This window comes from Cryptomeria japonica, chromosome 3 (assembly GCF_030272615.1).
Source record: "Cryptomeria japonica chromosome 3, Sugi_1.0, whole genome shotgun sequence".
NCBI lineage: Eukaryota > Viridiplantae > Streptophyta > Pinopsida > Cupressales > Cupressaceae > Cryptomeria > Cryptomeria japonica.
The window spans coordinates 892,916,104-892,941,630 of NC_081407.1; the positions used below are offsets into that span (position 1 = coordinate 892,916,104).

Consider the following 25,527-nt stretch of genomic DNA (forward strand, 5'->3'; position numbering starts at 1 on the left):
TAGAAGCTACGAAAACTATGAGATATATGGAGCAATTTCTTGGTAAAAATCCCACTATTACCAGGCTATTCCAAAAGAATTGGAAGGAGGGAAGAATTGCTATAGGTGGGAGGAAGGTGGAAATTGATGAAGGTATGATTGCTGAAGTTACTAGGATGCCAATGGAGGGCAGAAAATTCTATAGGGATAGAAAGCTCACAGAGGTAGCCATCAAGGGTTCCCAAAGGAAGACTCTGAGAAGGCTGAATTGGTGAAATCCAACAAGACCTATTATTTGTCGAAGGTGATTAAAAAGGTATATAGATGGATTTTGTTTGGGGTGATGCAATATGTTACTCCTGATGGTAGATACTCTCAAGTTTATGGCTATCATTTTGTTCTCTTGGATCACTTCTTCCACAAGGATATGGTGTCTATTCCTTTCTACCTATTTTGTTCCTTGAATACTAATTTAAAGGATTTTAGGGCTAACCTGGAAAGCAATCCGTCCATGCATGACGGGTAAATATTTATTTTATATAATCATATTTAGGCCACTTATGTTCAGTATTCCATCACTGATTTTTCAACCTCGGAAGAGGAGTCTGAGAACTCAAATGACAGTGATGATGAGGGGTCTGATACAAAGTTGGAAGGTGATTTTGACATGGACACCTTCGCTAAGGGAACCGAAAAGAGGAAGGATAAAGATATTGCTTCTGGATCTAGCAGAAATACTTTCGGCAAAGGGGTTAAGGGAAATAGGAAAAATGTATAGGAGGAGGATAGTTGGTTTGAAGAAGATGATGAGGATGATAATGGTATAGAGACTGAAAGTGAAAACGCTACCCCACCACCTAAGAAGAAAACTAATTGCAGTCCTGCTATCACTGAAATCAGCCTGGAGAAGGAGGTTGGTACCTCAATGGCCCCTCCCCCTCCTTTGGATCCTAATCGATGGTCTTGTGGTGTTGAGAAAGAGGGAAAGAGTGTGGTGGAAGGTGAGACTCTACCTCCTAAAGACAGAGTCACAATTGTTGATGTGGAAACCCCGGAGAATAATGTTGATTTTTTTCAACTCAATAAAGATAGCAGTGAGTCTCCCATAGCTATGCTTCACATTGCGAAGAATGGGGTGATGGAGCTTTATAAGGTTTAAAATGGATCTACTTAGAGATTGAAAGTCTAAAGTCTAAACAGGCAAACTCTTCTAAGAAAGTGGACATTCTGGAAGCTGTCGGGACGAGTAATCTCAGCTCTTTGCCTGAATATCTGAAGGATTTAACAAAAGCCATCGGCGATGCGGAGGCTATCACTCAGGCTTATGGATCCCAATTCAAAGCTGTGGAGGCTAGGTTTAATGAGCTAGAAAAGAGGGTTTACAGTCATGACGAAACCCTAAAAAAGATTGGAGAACAAAGTCACAAAATTCTAAAAGCTTTTGTTGTTAATTTCAAAGTACTGATCAGTGAACTGAAATAATTCCAGTTGGAAAAGAATACGATTGATATTCCCGAGGACAAGGATTTGACCCTTGAAGGTGTGGCTATTGGACCTAGTAAAAGAACCTAGGTGAATACAAGGAAGATGGCTCAGCAAGCTAAGGAACTGGATGATTTCAAGAGTGTTGTTGCCTCTATGGCTCAGCTGGACAAAGAAGTTGTGGAGCTCCTTAAGAACTTTTCTTAGTTGTGTTGACCTGTGCTTTTGGTTGTCCCTTGGGTGTCGTTGTGCTGTCCTTTTGTTACTCTTGGATCTCTCACTGACTTTTTGTTTTTGCCAGTTGTCTCTATTTGTTGCTATGTGTTTTCTAGCTGGACCTTTCATGTTTTATCTCTTTTCTAATTTTCTGTGAAGGATTTTGGGGGCCCTTCAAAACCTGTTTTTCACGTAAACAAAAACCATGTTCAAAATAGGTGATGTTAATCGTTTGTGACAAATATCCAGCAATTTTTAGAAGGTGAAAATCATTACAGCAAAACCAGAAGCAAAACAAGAACCAGCAATTACGACAAGAAAATTTAGTTTTGGTTTTAGTAGCGCAATTTTGGAGGTAGTGCCTAATGAAGAGGTACCCATGGAGGCCATGATTATCTTAGTGTTTTACTTTATAATATACAAGAATGGGGCTGCGCACACTGTAATTGCAATAGCTCCAAGTCAATGCACCTGAGAGTAAAGCCTTATCATTTGATACCTCTCGACTTTCAATTTTCACATTGTATGACATCTTCTGGTTGGAGGAATTAAAAGAGAGTGTATCTGGTTCCACTGTCACGTTCATTCCAAAGGGTGCATCTATTTTCGCTTGGTACGTAGATTTTGCAGGTCCTACATTTGTAACTGTTCTTGGAACCTTAGCAAAAATGGGTTCACTTGCATTGCTAGTAACCATTATAGAAGGATAGTTAAGCTCCCATACTCCAGTTTTAGATAAATTTGAAGAACAACTAATAAATTCTCCTGTCAGTAAGCGTAAAGATGTTTCACTGTATCCTTGGCTACATAGCATGTTGGTATAAGAATTTGCATCCGCGTCATACACAAGACCTGGATTGATGGCCTTGAGGGGATTAATCTGCCCTGCACCATATCCTAATTCTGCAGCTTCATTGCCATCTAATGTTGCATCCAATGTTGATGCTGCATCAGAAATGAAGTTGTGAAGGTAGTTAAGAAAAATAAATGAATGTATACAATTTTTGGGTGGCGGAATGGATATCCACCTGTGGTCATGAGAGCGGATTTGATAGCAGCAGGAGACCAGTCAGGATGAAATGACTTGACATAGGCAGCTGCTCCTGTGGCATGAGGGCATGCGATCGATGTTCCAGATAGTATGTTAAAATCCACTACTCTTTTGTCCAAAGGATCCATGCTCATTGGTGCAGCATTTGACCAAGCCGCTAGAATATCTACACCTGGTGCAGTGATGTCTGGCTGTCGAGGAAATATGACGTGAATGGATTAGTTCAGTAGTTAGTAAGAGCAAACTCGGAAATGAAATTTCAAATTCCAATAAGATATTTTAGTTTTCTTACCTTCAGAAGATCTGGTGTGATTGGGTTGGGACCTTTCGATGAGAATTCAGCTACTATAGGTGCAGGTAAATCATTCTCAGCTACACTTTTTCCTATACTTGCAATAGGAGACCTAGTGAAACGTACGGAGTTTAAACATAAGGCGCCTCTTAAAGCATGATTTTATTTAAAATTTTCATACAAGCATTCTACAAATATGGTTTTCATGAACTAGCTATGTTAGAGCTCTTTGAAAATAATAAAAGAATGGTTTTTAGTTTCACATTCTTTTGTTTTATTATAAATGTTATCTTTCTAAATGTGAACATTTGTTCTATTTTTCATTGTTGATGTTGAATAGGGCCCAAACTTCTTAACCAATTTTGAATGTAAATCTTAATAATTGAATATCATTAGCTTTTATATGAGTGAGTACTTTACAATACTAGAACAAGCCTTCTAATCTTGGAGGGTCTATTGACATCCAAAATGAAAAATGAGTTCAATGAAAATTTTAAAGGTCTTTAACAATATCAATATATATGATTAGATGTATGTAACAAACAAACATCTATAAATAAAAGCAATTTGTAAAAGTTTCGTACCAATTGATCATTGAAAGTTTCTTAATTTATTTGAAAAAGAGGAGAAAAGCTTTTATAGTAGATGCTACTGAAAGAAACTCAATTTTGAAACTCAATTTTGAAACTTCCCTAATTTCATTGAGAAAAGCTTTCATAATAGATGCTACTCAAAGAGGCTCAGATTCATCTATTCTTTAGGCTGAGGAAGAGGTCAAAGAAGCTTGCAGTCAGATTATAAAATATCAAATTCCTTTAACTTGTATCGTTCACATATATGTTTTCGAGATTATTCTACGGATATCCTAATGAGATTGTGCTCTAATTTAGAGCAAGTCTTGGGTGACTTTCTACTCCATCAAACAAAATTTTCAAGAGGAGAAAAGTAATTCATTTCATTTATGCATTTACCTTGTGGAATTGATGTAAGATTTGACAACCTCTCCCTGTTCAGATGAAATAACTGTGGCAGGAACCATGAACGAGTAAGCTGTATCATTCATTGTATCGTACATTATTATGGCACCTGCCCCTCCAGAGACATACACTCCACCATCTGGCAGATCACCGAGGTTTGACATGTGGCAAAGTACTATTTTCCCTTCCACTGTGCTGCGATCTAGGGAATATAACCCACAAGCACTGACCAAATTCACATTCATGCAAATGGAGTGATTTAAATTCAACGAAATGAGCAAATGTAATTTAAGAGAGTAATTCTTAATCAATTTCATGTGATGTGGTTCTGCATTTCACCTTGAGTCATCTGAAGAAAATCCGCCAGTAACATTAGCAGCGTCTCCTCCATATACTAAAGGATACCAAGGCTGCTCCATTGTGAACGTGTTTATAGCATGCCCCTACCTCACAATTAAACTCAAAATATTAGAACTTTGATCACTTAATATCAGTTGCACACAAAGGCACTTGATTTACCTCGAAAGACATTCGGTTTCCCAAATTAAGTTGTGATTGGAAATGGCGATCAATGGTACTTGCAGCCACTGTCAGAGACCAGGGGGAATAATTGCAAACAGACCCCAAAGTGCCATCGTTACAAGCACCGTTTGATGTTAAGATTCCTCTCTTCATAGAATGGAATGCTCCTATTGCAATGCAATCTTCAAAGTAGTCATACTTGAGAATCCCAACCCCAAGTGAAACAGAAATGACATCCACACCGTCATAGATTGCATCATCAAATGCGGCAAGTATATCTGCACAATTGCATGAATTCAACCAACAAACTTTGTATATCGCAATCCTTGCACCAGGTACTCCCCCACGTACGTCTCCTTGGGCTAGTCCAAAGAGGCTGGCATTTCTGACAATGCTTCCAGCAGCTATGGAAGAGGTGTGTGTTCCATGCCCAGATAAATCTCTTGGAGAGACAAATTCACCTGCAGGTGGTTGAGATCCAATGCCCTTATAATAAAAGCTTGCACCTATTAATTTCCTGGGAAACAAGTAAACACATTTGTTAGCACAGAAAATGTTAAAATATAGTAAATGTTAAAATATATACTGTCTTTCATTAGTCATTATGTATAGACATTTTTTTGGTAATAAACAAATCTCTTCATTGATGAATCTATTTAAGGATCTCTGGATTAAGGATCTGGATCCTTTTATTTGAATATAAGAAAATATTATTTCATATTCAAATTTTCTACATGATATCAGAACTAATGTTTGATGAGAAGTTCCAAAGAGAAAATGATTTGAGGAAGGTGTTCCAAATTCGCAAGAAGAAATCGCAGAAGTAAAATATTGTGTGCAGTCACCAATTTACGTCGTTGGTTGCTAAAGGAGAATTGAAACCTGTTAAGTACTGAAAGGACTAAAGTCATATAGTCGCTGCCAAGGGAAAAGATCTAAAAGAATCCGCAACTATAATCAAAGTAAGTCGACAATTAAAACTGTAATTGACCAAAGCCTAGCCGTTGTAAGAAGGATCACAAGTTTGTGAAGATAGATCGTAGGTTGTCCAAAGGCATTGTGGATTTGTTGAAAGTCAAGTCTGCCCAACCACTAATAAAGAGGAAGAATTGCTTTTTGAAGAATAGACGTCGATTTAAGGAGGAAATTTGTAGCCTACAAGATAACTGTGAAAGAGGCCTGTAGAGAAATGTTAAGCCATCCAAAAACGGTTGATTCGTATAAAAGAGATCGCAGTTATATTACTCATTCACTCAAAAGGAGTCCGTAGTTGAAGATATCATGAATAAAGTTTTAAATCGTTGCTACTGAAGATTTGTACTGTAGCACCTTGTGATGTGTGCCCAATTAGAGGACAAGGGAAATCAGACTTTGAGGAGTCCAATAATAAAATAATAAGCTACAATGGTATCACATTTTGTGGAAGTATTCGTGTGCTATCTAGGAAAGTGTTAGCTGATTGATAAAGTAAAGAGATTCATTTTTTTTTTGGAAAGATTTGATCATAAAGATTATTATTGGAATTGATCAAAAATTTCATAAATTTGATAATAAAGATCATTACTGGAATTGATCGTAGAGATTGTTAAAGTTTTTTTTATTGCAAAGATCATTATTGGAATTGATCCCAAAGGTCATTATTGGAATTTGATCACAAAGATCATTATAGATTTTTTTATTGCAAAGATCTTTTGTGATTTTTTTTATATTTGTGAAGGTTTTGATTGTAAAGATCATTGAAAATGCTTCACTTTCTTTTGTTGATATCTGTGAAGGTTTTGACCAAAAAGATCTTTGGAAACACTTCACTTTTTTTGTTGACTCTTATAAAAGTTTTGATCCCAAAGATCTTTGGAAATGCTTCAACTTCTTATAGAATAACCATGGAAAAAATCTTGTTATGGATAGTGATGAGCAATTGTAATCAAGGGAGTTTGAAACAAAGATTATACTATATCCATTTGAAGGCAATGATGTTAATGGGTTGCTAACCAGCCTATTTTTATAAGTGGCTCCCATTCTCTAATTGAATTATATGATAAAATAAAATTTATAAAAGGGTGTTAAAATATAAACTTTATTTCATCACAGTCATTATGTATAAGCATGTCTCTGGAGACACATCTCTTCAGTGATTAACCTATTTAAAGATATTTGGATTTTTTTTTAATATACAGAAAATATTATTTCATATTCAAATTTTTATACAGTAAAATCTCAAAAAAGTTTACTGTCTTCAATATTTCTGCATGGGTAAAGGATTTAGTTCTGTTCTAGTACTTATTGCAAGCTTTGAAGTCGGGTGTTGTCTGGCACACTCCCCTCCATTTAGAGGGAACGGGGCCCAATCCAGCATCATTAAAACATTCTGATTCCGGCCATACTCCTACAATCAAATCAATGTAAATTGGCTAGGAGAGTTTTTCAAAATGAATATGTATATACAAATATGGGAAACATGTGAAACTAGCTTCTATTGTTTGTATTTATACCTGTCTCTATAACTCCAACAATTACATCACTTTGATATTCCAAATGATTGGTTTGTTGAGTCAGAGGTAGTCCCACAAAATCCCATGATTTACTCGTCAAAAGTTCAATATTTTTGCTTTCAAACACCGAAACTACACCGTCTACATCTATAATTCACAGACAAGCCTTTTAGTGCATTATTTGAAACGAAAACGATTAACAAAAGGTAAATACGTTTGGAAAAAAACAACAACATTCTAATAATTCCTAAAATTTTTTTGGTTAAATACAGCATCCATTTTGGGAGCAATATTACTTGAGAGGTGTTGGACATGAGATGATGAAAGCCAAGCTGCAAATCCGTTAAAGCTCTTCGAATAACTATGAACCAAAGATTTCTGTGCTGCCTCATGGCTTTAATAAACATATTGAAAAAATAAAATTAGAAAAATAGTTCCTCTTTTGAAACAAGAGTGGACATATATAAAGAAAAATTATATAATAACCTTCCAAGTAGAGAGTGAAGCAATGAAAAGTGGGACGTAGCTGCTGCTGTTTGGGAGTAATCTTGTTTATCACCCATGTACACTATGTAAAGCTGATTTGGCAGAAGAAAAAATGTTAAGTTAGCAAAACATTTTGAAAGGTAACATGTCAAATAGAGGGAGATGAAGATTTTACCTTTTCATTCAAGTCTTCAGAAGCAGTTGTTGAGACCAGGATAAGAAGAAAAATGAAGGGAAACGTTGAATGGGTTATTCCTGCGCCTGCCATTAAGAGGTTAGTAATGTTTTCTCTCCCAAAATGCTATATAACAAGCCTTTGTTTTATAGAAGTCTCGTTTGGAATGAATAAACAAAACATTGATAATATTAAGGTGGCTGTTTTGTTGCGACCAGAGTGAACAAAATACGAGTATGAACAAATAATATAACTTTCTCCGTCCTGAATTTAGACGAGGCGTTCATAGAAATTAATGGCAAAAACTATATAATTGGTTGCTACGTTAAGAACAGAAATTAATGGCAAAAACTATATAGTTGGTTGGTCGCCTTTGTATCATGCTACTGTTTGTGGCTGCATGGCAAGTCATTATTTATATGGGACTGTATTTTTCACTTCTTGTATGGTATGTCAAAGTTTTGTATTTCCAGTAAGATGTCTCTTGTTCTAGTTATGGTTGACTGATGTGTTCATTTTGACAGTTCTTGGAAAAAATTAATAATAAAAAAAAACCTCTCACTGAAAGTGTTTTCAAGATAATCAACTGAATTATTTGAGAATATCCATGATTTAGAATTACTCTTTTTCTTAACATCTGATTCATAAAACATTATTTAAACTTAAACAACTATTTTAAAGTTTATAGAGTAGAGATTTAATGACTCTTATTAAAATAAAATATAAAACATTTATTTGAATAATTTTGTTTATTTTAGTAATGTTGGATAGGTTTTAGTAAGGGATTTAAAGAGAATACAAAAGGATTAAAAATAACAAGAAGGTAACCATAGTTGTCATAACAAAAAAAACCTGAAGGACTCAAAAAGGTTTCCCACCATTCCACCAACTCCAAGAAAACAAGACCCTAGGAGAAACCAAGATAGAAGTCCAATGATTAACCTGAATCATTCTTAAGTAGATGTATAAATTGGTTAACCTAATAACGACAAAGACAATCCCAATCAAAGATGTATTTCAATCTCTCAAGGTGACTAAAGCCTATTTGGCTTTCGTATCAACAACTACATTCCATTTGTGAGGGATATGAACAAAGGAGATAGATGCAAAGTTCTAAGATAAATCATGAATTTGATTAACTAGGGAAGCTAGATGCAAAGAACAACTCTCAAAATTTTTGTTATTCAAAACGAATGCTAAAATCATATAATCTATCTCACAAACAATATACTTCCAACCCACTTCACCAGCTTTTTGCAAAGCAATGAGAAGATAAAAAACTTATATTTGATTACTACTACCAAATCCAACATCCACAAAATAAAGAACTAAAAAGAGCCAAAACCATCATGACCAACACCACCAATCCATGTTGGGCCAAGATTGCCTCTAGATGAACCATCAGTGTTAATTTTAAAAACAACATTAGGGGGAGGTATCCAATGACCAACTCTATTAACCTTTAGAAACATTTAATATTATCAACAAGTTGCCATTTCTTTTCTCATGCAAATCTAGCTTGTAAAGTTATCTTTATAATATCTAAAGTTGTTCATAAATTTGTAGTGTCGTAAATTGTAACGCTTGTTACCCTTTGCAATATCACACTCTATTTGGGCCCTATTCCACACTATAATTCAAATTGTCACTCCTACAATTTAACGATTATCAGATACTCAAACTAGGACTTGATTTATACTTCCACGACTATTCTTCCATCCTACTCTTACCCATTTAAGCAAGGCATCTTGTACATTTTTACTCACCTCATTTAAATGCAATCTCATGTGTTGAATCTCACTTAGCTATAGAGGATGTTCTATAGATTGGCTCCCAGGTTAGGTGGATACACCTTCATGGTATCAGAGCCACCATAAATTGGATGACTTGATTGAAATTGGATGGTGATGTTTTGGTTGACTGGTACATTCTTTCATTAGATCTATGTCTTTGACTGTTGATTGCAGTCACCATTCACACTTTGATACACCTACATTTACTATCTCCTTGATGGTAGTATAAATGCATTTAAGTGACTGTGAAGTCACAAGCATCATCCACTCTTACATTGCCTATTGGGCACAAACTATTTTATGGACTGGAGCTTGCTTCATTATTGGCAATGGGTGCCACATCCACTTGTGTGAAGGGACTTTAGTGCCACATTGAGTGGGTATCCATTCTTTCTATTCATTAGAGGCTTTGCAATTTTTCTTGTTAGTCATCCTATTTTGTGGAAGAGGCTCATATTATGTGACATTGTTGTCGAAGTCATTTGTGGCACTCATGTACCTATCACCGCTGCTATTATGTGTTTCTCCTCGTTTTATATGTGGGCGCATGATAAGGTATTCTTTTTACTTTTGGTGGTGCACAGAGCTACCACTAGGCTTCACCACCCCATCAATTCTTTTGGTGGCCTTTTTTTCAAGCAGGGTTGTTTCATTCTAAGAGCTTGAGCTAATGGTCTCATGGAGGACTAAACCATCACCCCTGGGTTCTTAAAAGGGGTGGGCCTATTTTTTATTACCTTTAGGTTCCAATTGGATATTTTTTCAAATGACCATAACTTGGATGTTTGGAGTGTTTTTCGAAAAATGAAGTATCATCAAAAAGGCAGTTTCATGCACTAGTCATTGGTGTAGGTTTTGTGGTAAGAAAATTCTTGTAGAATCATTGCACTAAAATCTTAAATCATGTATTTTGGGGGATTTTGCACAAATTGTGCAATATTCTTGTACTTGCACTATATTATAAAGTGTCATGGCGGGTTGTGTAGAGCCTTTGTTGTTTTCCAATCACAACTTTGTCAAAGTGAGTGTAAATCCATGATAACAAATGAATTAGTGGGATTCAGAGAGTTTTTTAGTGGCAAATCTTCACCAATTGGCGAATTCCGCAATTTTTTTTGGAGGAAATGGCGAATAGTCTGGGGCAACATAGTGGTCAAATCACCTAGAATTTTGGGGTTAATGGTACACGATATTCTGGCTTTGCCATTGACCATACACTGTTAGACGTGCATGCCCGTAATAATCATCTGGAATCACTCAGACGTGGGTATTAGATCACCTCCGTTATTCGCCAAAAATAGTAAAACGACCACGTACCCAGGACCTAATTCGCCAACGGTAAATTAAATGTTCATTGCACGCGTCGGCCAAATTCGCCAATATCAATTAACACATTATAAGCATTCAAGGACCCATTTCTCCCTACTTAAATCTAGATGCATTTTGAAATGCCCACACAATTCACAAAAAATGCAATCATGGATTGATATAAATACACTCTTTCTTACAATTTGTTCATGTTTGATTAGTAAATCTGGGAGCTCTTGATTCACATTTCGCAATTTGAGTTGGAACGTCGAAGTTCATTGTAGGGTGGAGGGCCAGAGTTACAATCCTGCAACACAAGCCTAGGCATTCCTGATTCCTAATTCAGAGAATTGAGAAGGCAAAAAGGTGAGTAATCATTTCTTCATACTTGATAGTATTAGTTTTAACTTTTAATTCATAGTGAGAGGTCAAGACTCAAGATGTCACAGTCAGACATGGGTGAGACTCCTTAGGATGGTGAAGGGATTGAGATGTCAGACAAGGGTGAGACTGAGACTCCTCAGGGTGGTGAAGGGATTGGGATGTCAGAAAAGGGTAAGACTCCTCAGGGCAATGAAACTGAAGGGATTGGGAGGCCATCAAAATGCCCAAAACTTAAACTTAAAGATACCACCATAAAGTCTTTCTTGAGGTTGTTTGTAACTCAGTGTAATTTTAGAGATTTTCCATATGATAGGGCACTAGCAATTTGGAATTCCATGCATGAAAGACGAGGGTTGTGCAACACTTTAAAAGATGGTGGTGCTACTGCTAGTGCTAGTGCTAAGACAAATGATGGATCACAGACTCAGAGTCAGCATGAAGATGAAGAAATTTTTGAACACCCGACTGAGAATGAAGATGAACCTGTTAGTACTAGTCAGTTTCCGGATCTTGAGTCCATTTTGGATATAGAAGCCTCAAACTGAGTCACTGAAGTGAATTAGCAGTTAGTTTATAGGTATTTATAATTATACTACAGTTCTTGAGTCATATTACAATTTCAATTTGCAATACTATAGTTGTCATTGATGATTTTTGATATTTTATTCCTTGAATTTGTCAATCAGAATAGATACTTATTTCATATATTTAATTGTGAATTTGAATTATTAGTAAACAAATAGAATTTATTTTTTGAATTATTAGTAAATAATTGAATTATTAATAAATTGGTTCCATTTTATGTTGAACATTAAATGCAACAATTTGTGTCACAAGATGCATAAAATTATGCATATTGCATAACTGTTAGAACCTTTCTATTGTTCTACATTAAATGCTTAACATGATGTTCATGGCGATTAGGGTTTTGTGTTTGTTTTTTGTCTTAGTTGGCTAGTAAACAGAAGTAGTCGTGCGTTGAAAATCTGAGTTGTCCTCTCTTTATTTGTCCATGTCAACATCAAGTGTGGTCAAATGGTTGGTCAGACAATGAGACATGTTTAATGTTTCATCTCTAACTCGCAGATAAATTTTATGTTTAACAATTTAAGTGGTGAGTTAGCGAGTGTTGGTTTGGGTTTAAATCGCGAGGTCTCTAGATTTTTGGGTGTTAACTTTTTTATGTTAGCGAGCTGGAGATTGTTAATGAAATTGGTTTGGTTGCAAGGTCTCGAATTGGTTTGATGTCATGCATTATAGCTGCGAGAGTTAGCGAGTAAGTCATTAATGGTCTATGTGCCACTGCTCATGCCTGTTTATGAAGGTAATTAACATCAAACATCAATTTTGTTGGTACTCGCTGGGTCGCTGCGGTCAAGAGATAAATAGTTTTGAGATTTTATGGTTATCGCTAGCTCGTAGGTCCTTTATCCTCAAGTCTGTTTAAGTCACGAGCTCACGATTACTGGGAGATTTTAGTTGTCACTACCTCGCAAGATATTTTGCACTTGACCATTTTATGTTGTGAGGTTGCGACTGGATGTGATTTTATGTTATCGCATGGTCGCAAAGTGTTCAAGGTTAAGTCGTTTTAATTTGCGATCATGCGATGTGGTTGGTATCGCAGCTTAGTTGGTTTCGTCGCTTGCTCACAGGTTTTGAAGTTGTTTAGCATTTTATGTTGTGATCTGGCGACAGGTAATTTTTTGTCTAATTTTGTGGTCATCGCATGCTCGCAGGTTTGTAAGTCTTATGTCAAAAAGTGTTGCGAGCATGCGAAGGCGGTTAAGTTTCTTGTTGTCACGGGATCGCAAGGGTTTAAGTCAAGTTAAGTTTCGAGTTGTGAGCTTGCGATGAAATAAGTTGTATTGTTAGATTTGTAGTGGTCGCCAGCTCATAGGTAAAGAAAGAATATTATAAATCTTGTTGCGAGGTTGTGACTGAATGGCTTGGTGAAGATCAATGGTCGTCGCTCACTCGCGAGATTCTTTGAGGATTCGTTAAAGGGGTTGGGAGCTTACGATTAAGAGGATTTGGTAGCATTATCGCTAACTCATCGGTTACTTTCCAAATTGTTATAACCCGTTGCAAGTGTGCGATTAAAGATGGGGATTGACACATGGACTTGTTTGCCGGGTTCTGTAAAAAATTTGAATGGCAATCAGCAGTCAAATAGAAGGGCATGAATTCAAATTTCGCTGGAGTACTTTAGCCATTTTGTCAGATGTTGTGTGTCCCATGAATTTTGCCATTTTTCGGGCACGTCACCATACTCATGTCACTTTTCAGGACTGCTTTATAAGTCTATTTAATTATTTTAAACTTCTGCCCAAAAAATAGCTTTATAGACTTAATTATATTTAATTAAATTTAAAAAGTTCAATTCCAGGTGAAGTTCTCACAAATGTGTTCACTTCCCACATTCGGGCCGAAATCCACCCTAAGTCGTCGATCTTTGCTCATCCAACGGATGATGGTACCTGTTGTCAGATGTCGTGGGTCCCATGACTTCTGCCATTTTTTGGGCACGTCACCAATGACCATACTCGTGTCACTTTTCCGATCTATTTTTTGTTTGTTTAATCATTTTAAACTTCCACCCGAAAAAGAGCTTTATAGACTTAACTATATTTAATTAAATTTAAAACGTTCAATTCCAGGCTCGCTCACAAGGTAAAATGTCTGAAAATGTGATCAAGCCGCAAGCTGGTGACAATTTGGTTTGGGTTTACATCACAAGGTCTCTAGCTTTTTGGGTGTTTGCATTTTATGTTAGCGAGCTGGAGATTTTTAATGAAATTGCTTTGGTCACGAGGTCTCAAGTTGGTCTGATGTCATACATTATAGCCGCGAGAGTTATCAAGTAACTCATTTCACACAGTTTTCGCTAGCTCTCATGTTTGTTTAATGTTAGCATTTTTAGGTTGCGAGCTAGCGACTAGATAGTTTGTGGTTAAGTTTTATGGTTATTGCTAGCTCGCGAAGTTAAATGTTTGAAGACCTGATCAAGCTGTGAGCTTGCGAGTGAAGTTCTAGTGGTTAAGAGATAAACAGTTTTATCTTTGTGAGTACACAACAAGGGTTAAAGTTACTGCTATCTCCAAGTCACTGCGGTGATGAGGACTTAACCATTTGTGGTCGAGAATTGGCGAGTGGCAGTTCAGTTTCCCTCAAGCGCTAGATCATGAGGTTATGAAAGCTTAGCATTTTCAGCTTGCGAGTTGGAGATAGAGTCGTAAGGGCTTGTCGCTAGGTCGCGAGATTTTCTAATGGGCAGTCTTTCAGGCAGAGAGTTGACGACTATGTGCCACGTGTTTTAATGACTTGACGGGGACTATTGAGGTGCCAATATATTTTTTTTATGTTTTGGAAAAAGGTTGAAATTGCTAATATATTTTTTTTATGGTTTGAAAATATCTTGAAATCGCCAATATATTTTTTTTATGGTTTGAAAATAAGTTGAAATCATCAATATTTTTTTTTAATGGTTTGAAAATAGGTTGAAATCGCCAATAGTTTTATTTATGGTTTGAAAATAGGTTGAAATCGCCAATGCAAATATTTTTTCTGGTTTTAAAATCATTACAATTCGCCCATGCAAATATTTTTTGGTTTTAAAAAAATTACAATTTGCCTGGATTTTTCACAAACTTTGAACGATCATGAATGATTCGCCAATGGGGATTATTATTTTTTCTCTATAAACTGCAAAATGTCGCCAGTAAAATTAAATTTTTCCTCTACAATTATACACCTTTCGCCAGGTTTTTACACCTTGTCCGAGGGGGGGGTTTCTTAAAGTTTTCCCTGGCAGGATTCATGTCTCATCCGTGTATAGTTTGGTGTGCACCCTTTGTTCAGTTGCAGGTAATATCTTGGTCACTTTAGACCTTGGATCACCTCCATAATGAATTGCTTGGTAACACATGGTTTTAGTGAACTATCATGCTTCTCCCTAGTCAGCATTATGGGGGGGTATCATACTATTTGTACTAATGCTTCCTTAGTTTCACTTGAAGTGAGTCGGAACACTCTTGCATTCTCATTTTGTGGAGGTAACCTCCTTGATCATAGTTCTTCAGACTATTGCACTTGTATTTTTAACTTCATTGGTTAAGTAGTCATGATGGAATCTCTCAAACAACTTCATCAGTTGTGTAGTGATGTTAAAGCCACTCATGCCGATTCATGTGTCGTCTGTATTTTGATTGATAGATGTTATGCCATTTTTTCCATCTGATCATTATTTGAGAAGTGTGATTGGAGGCACTCATACAGATTGTTGTTTTCATGATCATGATCATCATGTTTTTTAGAGGAGGATCTTCAGTTACAACACCATATCAGCCTTTGATTGTATTTTGTAGCTTGTTTGTGCTCTACTGATGTTCTTCATTCTTTTAGGACATCATTTTGGAGGCATCTTAATCCTTCAATATTCTCTTTTTGGAGAGGATTTTTCTCCCATAGGGCTTTTCACCTTTTCTCTATTTTTAAGAGAAATATTTGCATTGTAGTTGTACATGGGTACCTAATATGTCTTTATTGCCAAGACCCATAAGGCATCTCGTGTTGCATGTTTTACTCTCTAAGTTACACTTAAGGGGGGATGCTGGAGTAAATAGTTTTCACTATTTACACTTTACTTAGGTTTATTTAGGTAACAACATTTATTAGGTAGATGGATAAGTGTCGAGCCATATTAGGAATCTGACTTCTCTAGGTTCAGACACTTGTCTTAACCTTGTCCACTCTTCCACTATGTTCTTTCCTATTTAAGCAAGGCATCTTGTACATTTGTACTCACCTAATTTCAATACAATCACATGTGTTGAATATCTCTTAGCTATGGAGGATGTTCTACAGATTAGCTCTTGGGTTGGGTGGATACACCTTCAACATTTTACCTAGTTATTAACCATTTACATCAATTCAAAAGGAGGGAATAATCATACATGGCATCTAGCTCTTCTTTGGGACTGAAGTTGAATCTTGTTGGCTATTTTCTCCAATAAATGATAGTGATTTGGAAATTGAGATCTCATTTTATTTCTCTAGCCTAGGACCCCATTTCAACAATTTCAAAATTGAAGTAAAAATAAACAACTGCTTAAGGTTGAATAGCAATAAATATATTGCACAATATAAGAATTGTAACTGTGTGTGTTTTATCTCTACCTCTATCCACCAACAAGTGGTATTAGAGGAAAAATAATATAAAGAGAGTTGAGGTCTAAGGAGATCCAAAAGAATACAACTTTAGAGTGTAACTAAATACCCACAAATAATATCATACATAATAGTGATAGTTGAATGGTGTATTACTTCATGTTCATGCCAAAACTTGGTAACCCATCTGGATATTTTAAACTAATTCTTCACTATATATATAATTGTTTTAGCTTTTGTTCCGTTACATAAATCTTTACATAGTATATTTCACTACTTATGGCTCTATAATATTTTTTCAAACTATTTTTATACAATTATTTTGTAGAAAGTAGGTCACAATTATTGAAATATGGAATTTAAGGCCCTGAGCACAAAGGTGGCCTCAAAGGAAGAATCTTGAAAGGATATAGTGAGGAATATCTCTACTATCTAGTGTAATCAAGGGGTGTTGAGAAAACAAATTGGATAATATTGTGGCTTTTATCAACGAAATGGCAAGCAAGACATTAGCTTGCATGTATGTACTCCATGAGGAGCTTGAAAAAAGAAACGCCAAGAGGAAGAGGTCCACAAAGGTGTCTATTGTTGTAGATGCATTAAACCTATCTCGTAATACTATTAAGGTTAATTTTGTGTTTCCTTCTATTATTATTGCTTAGGATAAGATCAAAAGACTCCCTTTTTTAGAGAAACTAAAAGATGGTTAGCCAGGAATGCTAGATAGTCAACCCCATGATCTATAGACCATCAATTCATATCTCCTAGCTTGTTTATTCTCACACCTTGTGAAACACCTTTCATCCACCATATGGACATTATGTAAGAGTTTAGGTGCTCTCCCACTTAATCTAACCAAAACAATTATTGAAATATTTGTACATTTTCTTAATATTTGTACATATAATTTGAAAAATTATTTTGTTTTACCCATTTTAAAAGATAATTTCTATTTATACAATGTCTCTTATGTGTGATGTTTTTTTACTTACAAAATTAATAACCACAACTTAAAAACAAATTTAGAGTTGTGAAATCCCTGTATCATTTCATAGTTTAATTTATAGGATTGAATGCTTACATTTTATTTTGATAAAGATATTTTAATGGAAATCTTGCATTGTTCATACCACTTAACTACCAACATGATTTTTCCCATGGTTAAATAACTTAGTCAATCAAAAACTTATTGATTCATGCATTCAAATATTTTGATTAGGTAAATTAGGAGAAGGGCTTGAACTGTTTTGCATATCATCATTTAAAGTAGCATAGAGGAATCTTAGAAGCAATGAGACAACCAAAAAAGAAAGAAACAAGACCTAGAATGAACCAGAGAATGAATAGGCAAGGCACAAGAGATACAATTAAGTCATCTCAAAAGGACTCATGCTTCATGAGTGGTGGTTCACAAGAAACCATCTCTCATGAGAATGAATGGTCCACTTAGCACTCATTGCATCTAGGTGATGCTCACAACGGTGAAGCATTGGGACATCATACCAGAAGACAATCTCCCACTTGAAGACAAGTCATACCAAAAAGAAGAATGCTCAGAGACATCCCCTAAGGCAGGCCTATTATCAATTTGGAACAAGACTGAGAGAAGATCTACAGAGCTCAAACTTCTCCTGAGCTACCACTTTTGTCAACACATCTACTGGAGTCAATTTAATGTCAATTTTCTCTAGCTACAACTTGCCTTCATCAAGAACATGGCGTATGAAGTGATACCTTAGCTCTATATGCTAGGTGCGACTATGAAATGCTTGGTGTGACTATGAAATGCTGAATTTTTAGCCAAATGAATGACACTATTACTATCACAAAACAAAGGAAAAACTGATTTTTTAGACCATAGTTTTCCCAACAGCCATTGTAACCAGATCATTTCCTTGGATCCTTCAGTTGGAGCAATGTATTCAGCCTCAGTTGAAGAGAGAACAACCACTTGTTGCAAGCGAGATACCCAGCTGATCGTTGTCCCGACAAAAGTAAAAACATAACCAGTAGTAGACCTCCTCTTATCTAAATTTCCAGCCATATCCAAATCAACATATCATCAACATAAAGTTAAAAAATAAAAAACTCACCATTTGCAAGCCTTTTATAGTAGACACGGATCTGATTCACATCTAATAAAATGTTGTTGTGTCATGAAATTATCTAATTTTAAGTACCACTGTCTTGGAGCTTGCTGGAGCCCAGTGTCATGAAATTATCAAATGAGTATTTTCTTTTCGGTATGACTTGTCTTCAAGTGGGAGATTGTTGGCTACATGGGTGAAGCCAAGTTAGTAATGGCTGGGTTTTGTAACCTCTGCCTATATTTGGCAGACATGAGAATCATTCTGAGTCTGTAGTCCCCTTCTCCCGTGCATGTCTTGCATTTGGGGAATCTTCTGGAAGAAGATGTAAATAAAGCTTTATGTTGTTTCAAGATGTAATGAGCGATATATGCTGGTGATGAATGTTGTACAAAGATTGATATCAATATATATTGAGAATCTCCTGAAAGTGAATGTAGCCAATTTATGGTGACCCACTATAAATCTGATATATTCTTTCGGTGTGTGTGATTGTTCTATTTTTTCATTGTTTTATTTCTGCATTTTAGTTCTTCATTTGTTCTATGTTTCTCTTAAAATCAACAATAATGTCCTTAATATAAAGGTGGCTTTTTGTGGCGTGCAGAGCGAAACAGAAGAAACAAATACGAGTTTGAACAAAGAAAATAGTTCTTGACAAAAATTGGTATCTGCAGTTTTCTTCTTATGACAAGTTTGGACGAGGCGTAAAACAATAATAGAATGTGGCATTTGAAGTTTTGAGAAGACGTCAAGGCCAAAATCATCGATTGAATCGGCTTATAAACCTCCCTCGAAGGTTCTCCGAACTTGACCTTAAAAAACAAAAATTCAAAAAAGGATAATACACATCTATCATTTCTAAGAAATTAGGAAAACCATAAAATTACCAAAACATAAAAATAAGAAAAAATCAAAATAATCAAACCAAATCATAATGCAGTTAAATAAATTAAGCAAAAGACAAAGACTTTCAATCTATAACATTCCATATGTGATCAACAACAAAGATCTATTTAGTTTCTGATGTTATTGTAGACTCCCAATCTCTGAGAATATGAAAAAATACAGATCGAATCAAAGTTTTAAAAAATGAACTACAGAAGATTCCATCCTCTAAGAAGATCCATATGACCTTCCATTATTTAGAAGTAGGGCTTAAATCATGAAATTCTTCTCAAATATAATCTACTTCCACCCTAATTCACAAGATTTATTTAAACCCACAAAGATTAGTTGAGCATATATTTAGTTATAAGTGTGATGTGAAACACTATCTAGTAGAAAAAAAAACTATAAACTTACTAGCATTGTCTTACCCAATTATACCAATGCTTGTAGCACTTAGATTGCTATAAAAAGAACCATCATTATTAATTTTGAGAAAATCAAATGAAATATAACCAAGTGGTTCTTATTGTAGATTTATTAATGTATCCATATTATACATTTAATTAATTGAAATAGTTGTCAAGGTGGTTTGATACAATCTATCATTTTTAAGAAATTAGGAAAACCATAAAATTATAAAAACATTAAAATAGAAAAAAATCAAACAAAATCATTATGTAATTAAATAAATTAAGCAAAAGACAAAGAATTTCAATCTGTAAAATTCCTTATGTGATCAACATCAAATATCTATTTAGTTTCTAATGTTATTGTAGACTCCCAATCTCTGAGAATATGAAAAAACACAGATCGAATCAAAGTTTTAAAAAATGAAGAATATACTCTACAAAAGATTCCATCCTCTAAGAAGATTCATATGACCTTCCATCATTTAGAAGTAGGGCTTAAATCATGAAATTCTTCTCAAATATAATCTACTTCCACCCTAATTCACAAGATTTCTGTAAACCCAGAAACATTAGTTGAGCATATATCTAGTTATAAGTGTGAAACACTATCTAGTAGAAAGAAAACTCTAAACTTACTAGCATTATCCTACCCAATTATACCAATGCTTGTAGCACTTAGATTGCTATAAAAAGAACCATCAATATAAATTTTGAGAAAATCCAATGGAATATAACCAAGTGGTTCTTATTGTAAATATATTAATTTATCCATATTATACATTTAAGATACTTGTCATATGTTGATTATCCTTGGTAGCATTCTAGAGGATATGATTGATAGCTCATTATTTAATATTAGTTTCATAATGCATCATGAATTTAATATTTGTGACAAGAAAGTTGCAATCCTATCTCATCACCTTGCCTTTATAAAGAAGGCTCGTTTAAAAATTGTATTATATCAATTCCATCTCAATCATTTTCATTTTGATCTCCATTGTTCAGTCATGATCATGTTGCAACATTATCTTGACATTGGTTTATTTCTTGGTTGATCCTTGAAGTCTATAGCTTTATGATGGACTCTATCTTTCCTATAGCAATAAAATATATACAAATAAAATAAAATATAAAAAGTTTAGAAAAATATCTTAATTTGAGCCCTAGAGAGAAGGTTTGTGAAAACACCCTGATTTTCAAAGATCTAATTTTATATTAATTATTTTATGTCCAAATAAAAATGTAAAGACTAGACTCACCAAAAATTAAGATTTATGAAAAATCATAATAACTCCCTAAAAAATGATGCTCTAAATTTGATTTTTGAAATGTTGCCTCCTAATATTATCCCCAATCATCAATGACATTATTGTACAAAAATTTATAATCGATTCATGGATATGATGATATTTGCAAACCCTAGGGTTTTTGTATTCAATTCTATTGCACAAGGTAAAAATATAGGGTTAGGAAAACAACCAAAAATATAGATCCAATAGGGATGTGGATCCCATTGGGTGTGCTAAAATGGGAATGATGTGAAAAATGTGAATCAAAATAATAGTGAAAACAAATTCTATGTAAGATCCAAATTCACAAATCACATAAACATGAAATGAAGTCTAATATCTATGCATTAAATCAAATGATAAACAATAATACCATTGGGAAGACCTTAGGAGACTCCATTTGTTGCTTGATACTTGCTTGAATGATTTGGTATGTGGTTTTCTCTTCAAAATAGCATAACTATGATTGCATAATGAAGGATATATATTTTATTGATGCTTTGTAATTTGACTATAGTGTAGGTGCTCCAAATGCAAAATAGAAAATGAGAGGGTGAAAGTCTTTCTTATAAACTTCACCTACATTTGGTCAATAGTATAGATTAAGAGGAAAAATTAATGGTTGAGAAATGATGAGAAAGGTATGACCTATGATGCAATGTGTTGATAAGGTGAGGTGTTAATAAATAGAAAAAATAAATAAAATATTAATTTTATTTATTTGAGGTAGAAAATTAATTAAATTAATTGAATTTGTTTAATTTTGAGAGAGAAATGTTAAATTTTATGGAGGTCATATCTAAAATGCACAAAAATTGATAAGGTCTAAGGATAAGATGAGGTGTAAGTGCATAGAGAGAATAAATAAAATATAAATTCTATCAATTCAATGTGGGGTATGACCTATTATGCACATGGATTGATAAGGTGCAGAGATAAGGGGAGGTGTAAAAGCATTGAGAGAATAAATAAAGGATTAATTTTATCTATTCAAGGTGAAAATTTTTAAAAATAATTGAATATATTTTATTGAAAGTGAAATATTAAATTTTATAGAGGGTTGGAACTATCTAATGTCAAAATTCAGATTTGAGCTTAAGAGGGTGACTTTGAGGTTATAAAACATTATTTTATTATTGTTTATGTGAAAATGAACCGCTATAGTGATGACCTATGTGTGGGGCTCATATGTTAATGATTAAAATGCATTTTACAAGTATTTAGAGGCTTGAAATGTGTCTTGATAAATTGATTATGTTTTTTTGTAGAAGAATTAATGAGAAGATGATAAGATGAAAATGCATTAAATAATTAAATAATAAAAAATTATTTAATTATTAGAGTTTTGTTTTTTTTTAATAAAAGTGGACATGCCACTAAACTATTTTTTATTTATTCAAAATATACTTTTTTACAATGGGTTCAAAGGGCATACCGACAGGAAAGAACCTGCAAGAAAACCTTTGGTTATGGACCTTAAAAAGAAAAAATGGCCAAAGATCCCCCATACAAAAGCCATCTAAATCCACCTTTTACATAGATTTTCAAATATACAAAACCCCCACCCTAAATCCTACAAAAAATTGAGAATATACACTCAGCCCCTCTAAGGGATGATACAATAATCTGCAACATATGAGTTTTTTCGGTGCCATATATATATGTAGATCAAACCAAACTACACAAGAAACTCCAAGTGCCATACTCCCCACACCATCTTTCATCCTGCCAAAAAAGAATGTCAAATAGAAACTATTGAAGACAACATAATTATATCATAAATCAATACCAAGAACTCAAGCTTTCCTCCAAGGGAGTGCCTGGAAAATTAGGAGAAACCTATAGTGGAGCTGCAGGGAGAGGAGGAGCTGATGAAACGAAACAAAAATTTAACACATCAAGAGCCCTGTACACAATCTGAGGAGAAACAAAATCTCACCGTTTTTCCAAACCTTTCAAAGCATTATCTATGGTATCACATATTAACCCCATTCTAACTTTAAATAATAGCTCTCCACACCACCCATTATCCAATAGATCACGACAAGGAAGAAAACCAACATAAGGGAAAGAACCCACATCAAACATGTAATTATCCAAAGTTGACTCAATATTATCCAAAATGTGAAATGGAGGAGCCAAGAATGTAGCTGCCAACAGTTGAACCGGTGTTTTATCCAATAACACATCAAAGCCTATAGTGAGAAATGAGACACAAAATTTAGAAAAAGAGATATAAACATGAGAGAGCAACCAACTATTACCCACCACCCTACAAAATTCATACTCCGTTTCTTCAGAATGAAAAATAAAAACTCTGCTAAGTTTCTCAGAATTAAACCCATACTTATCCACGACATCTGCCAAACCAATGCAGAAGAAAATACCATAGAGACACACCATAAAATTCTAAAATCGATGACACTATACTCCCAAAGACATCGTAGATAATAATAAATAGCCATTTCAGAATAATCATACAAAAAACCCCCTTATCTGCACCATAATTCACCAACTCATGCCAACATATCCGACTTAAAATGAAGGCACCCTGATTCATAATGAAAACATATTGTGGCAGCTGATCTAAATATAATTAATGCCAAAGATCACCTATTATAATGCCAGCAATCATATCAAAGCTTCTAAAAAATACACGTAAATAAAACCAACCAAATGGCAAGCCACTATAAGCCCAAATTCAAAAGACAGATCTCAGTACGAAGTGAAATAAAAGCTCTCAACACTCCTAACAAAACAAAATTGAAATGTGCGAGGCAGAGATGAAAAGACAAACATCAAATAAACTGCACACACACTGCCCCCCCTTAATCATTATCATTAACCATCCTTGTTGGCTACATCAGAAGGTAACCGTATTCATTTCCAATGCATACTTACCACTTAACCATAATGATAAGCAAAGATGATATGACAAGCATCAAATAGAAACCGCACACACACCGCCACCCCTAAACCTTACCACTATCCATCCTTACTGGTTATGTCAGAAGATAACCATTACATTTACCATGTAAGCTTACCTCCTTTACTTCAAATATTCCAAAACTGAGGAAGGGATCTCTTCCACACTTACCTCCCACATATTAGCATCACTGTCAATGGCTAAGTTAGCCAAGAAATCTGCAATCTTATTCACTTCTCTATAACAGTGGGAAATAAAGAAGGAATCAAAAAAATCTAATTTTTGCAAAATATGATCAAGTATATATTGTAATTGCCAACAATTCAACTTCTTTTTCATGACAATTTGAATAATAACCATAGAATCACCTTCAATTATCAAGTCCTTAATTCCCAAAGATATAACCATATCCAAACCAAAAGACAAAGCATATAATTCTGCACAATTGTTAGTCTTGAAACTAATTGCATGACAATGAGCCTGAATAAATCTTACCTTATGATCATAAATTACCATACCTGACCCTACCAAGCTAGGGTTCCCATGAGAAGCACCATAAAAATTCAATTTAAAGTGCCCTTGCGGAGGAGGTTTCCAGCAAGCAAAATTTCTCTTACTTATAGTATTAGTCTTATTCAAAATAGATCTATGAGTAGGTAAAACTGATAACATCCTCCAGACTCGAGTTACCCTACTATCCTAATGAGAAAAAGAGGTAAGATTTTCCAAATTCTTATAAATAAAAGACAAAGCAACTTCAGAGATGGAAGATTAAATCCTCAATAAAATCTCAGCCAAGGAAGAACTTGTTTGTTTAAAAATCCTATTATTATGCTCCAACCAAATATTCCAAATCACAATAGATGGGGAAATAATCCAAAGACATGCATAAAAAGATGAAGCAAACAGGAGAGGTCAGGATCTGAAGTGGGAAAGGAGATCCTTACCAATAACAAAGGATAGATTTAGCTTTTCAAACAACCACTGCCAGCAAGCATAGGTAAAATCACAATGAAGAAACAAATGTGCAGAGGATTCTAAATTTTTATTACAAAAAACACAAAGAAATACTGTAGTAATACCCAACCTGTCCAACCTCATACCTGTAAGGACCCTGTCCTGCACTGTTAACCAAGCAAAAGCACCAGCCTTTGGGAGACAAGTCATATGCCAAAATAGCTTGTATGACCAAGTAGATAAATCTTTAGCAACCAAGAGAGAATTATAGCCATCCTTAACTGTGTACTTACCAGAGATATTCCTTGTTCGATAAGTTCATCTTCAGCATTAGAAAGAATCATTACTCTTTCTCCCAACATCTTTTCATATTCTAATTTCACATTTTGATCAATATCTAAAAACTCAATTGATTTCCACCTTGCCACCTTAAGATTTCCTCTATACTCAATCTCAAAATAATCAGCCACAAAGACACCCCAAAGGGAAGAAAGAGTGGAAATTAAAGGAGACCAATCCCTTGTATTCACCAGATGGGGATGTCCATTCCAAACTTCCTCCCAAAACCTGACCTCTCTACCATTATGAACAATCCATGAGAGATGAGGCAAAATCACTGATCTACATTTACATAGAAAATT

General features: G+C 34.8%; 1 protein-coding gene across 1 annotated transcript; it reads right to left on the minus strand.

Moving 5' to 3' along the window:
• Positions 1-2,074: 2,074 nt before the first annotated feature.
• LOC131059787 (subtilisin-like protease SBT4.14) lies at positions 2,075-7,765 on the minus strand. The gene is made up of 11 exons (XM_059217795.1): positions 7,673-7,765; positions 7,498-7,589; positions 7,308-7,405; positions 7,012-7,158; positions 6,800-6,905; positions 4,517-5,036; positions 4,337-4,440; positions 3,992-4,222; positions 3,021-3,132; positions 2,706-2,919; positions 2,075-2,622 (listed from the first exon to the last, which is right to left on the minus strand). Exons 1-11 carry the CDS (start codon positions 7,763-7,765, stop codon positions 2,075-2,077), a joined length of 2,265 nt encoding a protein of 754 aa, XP_059073778.1.
• Between the last annotated feature and the right edge of the window lie 17,762 nt (positions 7,766-25,527).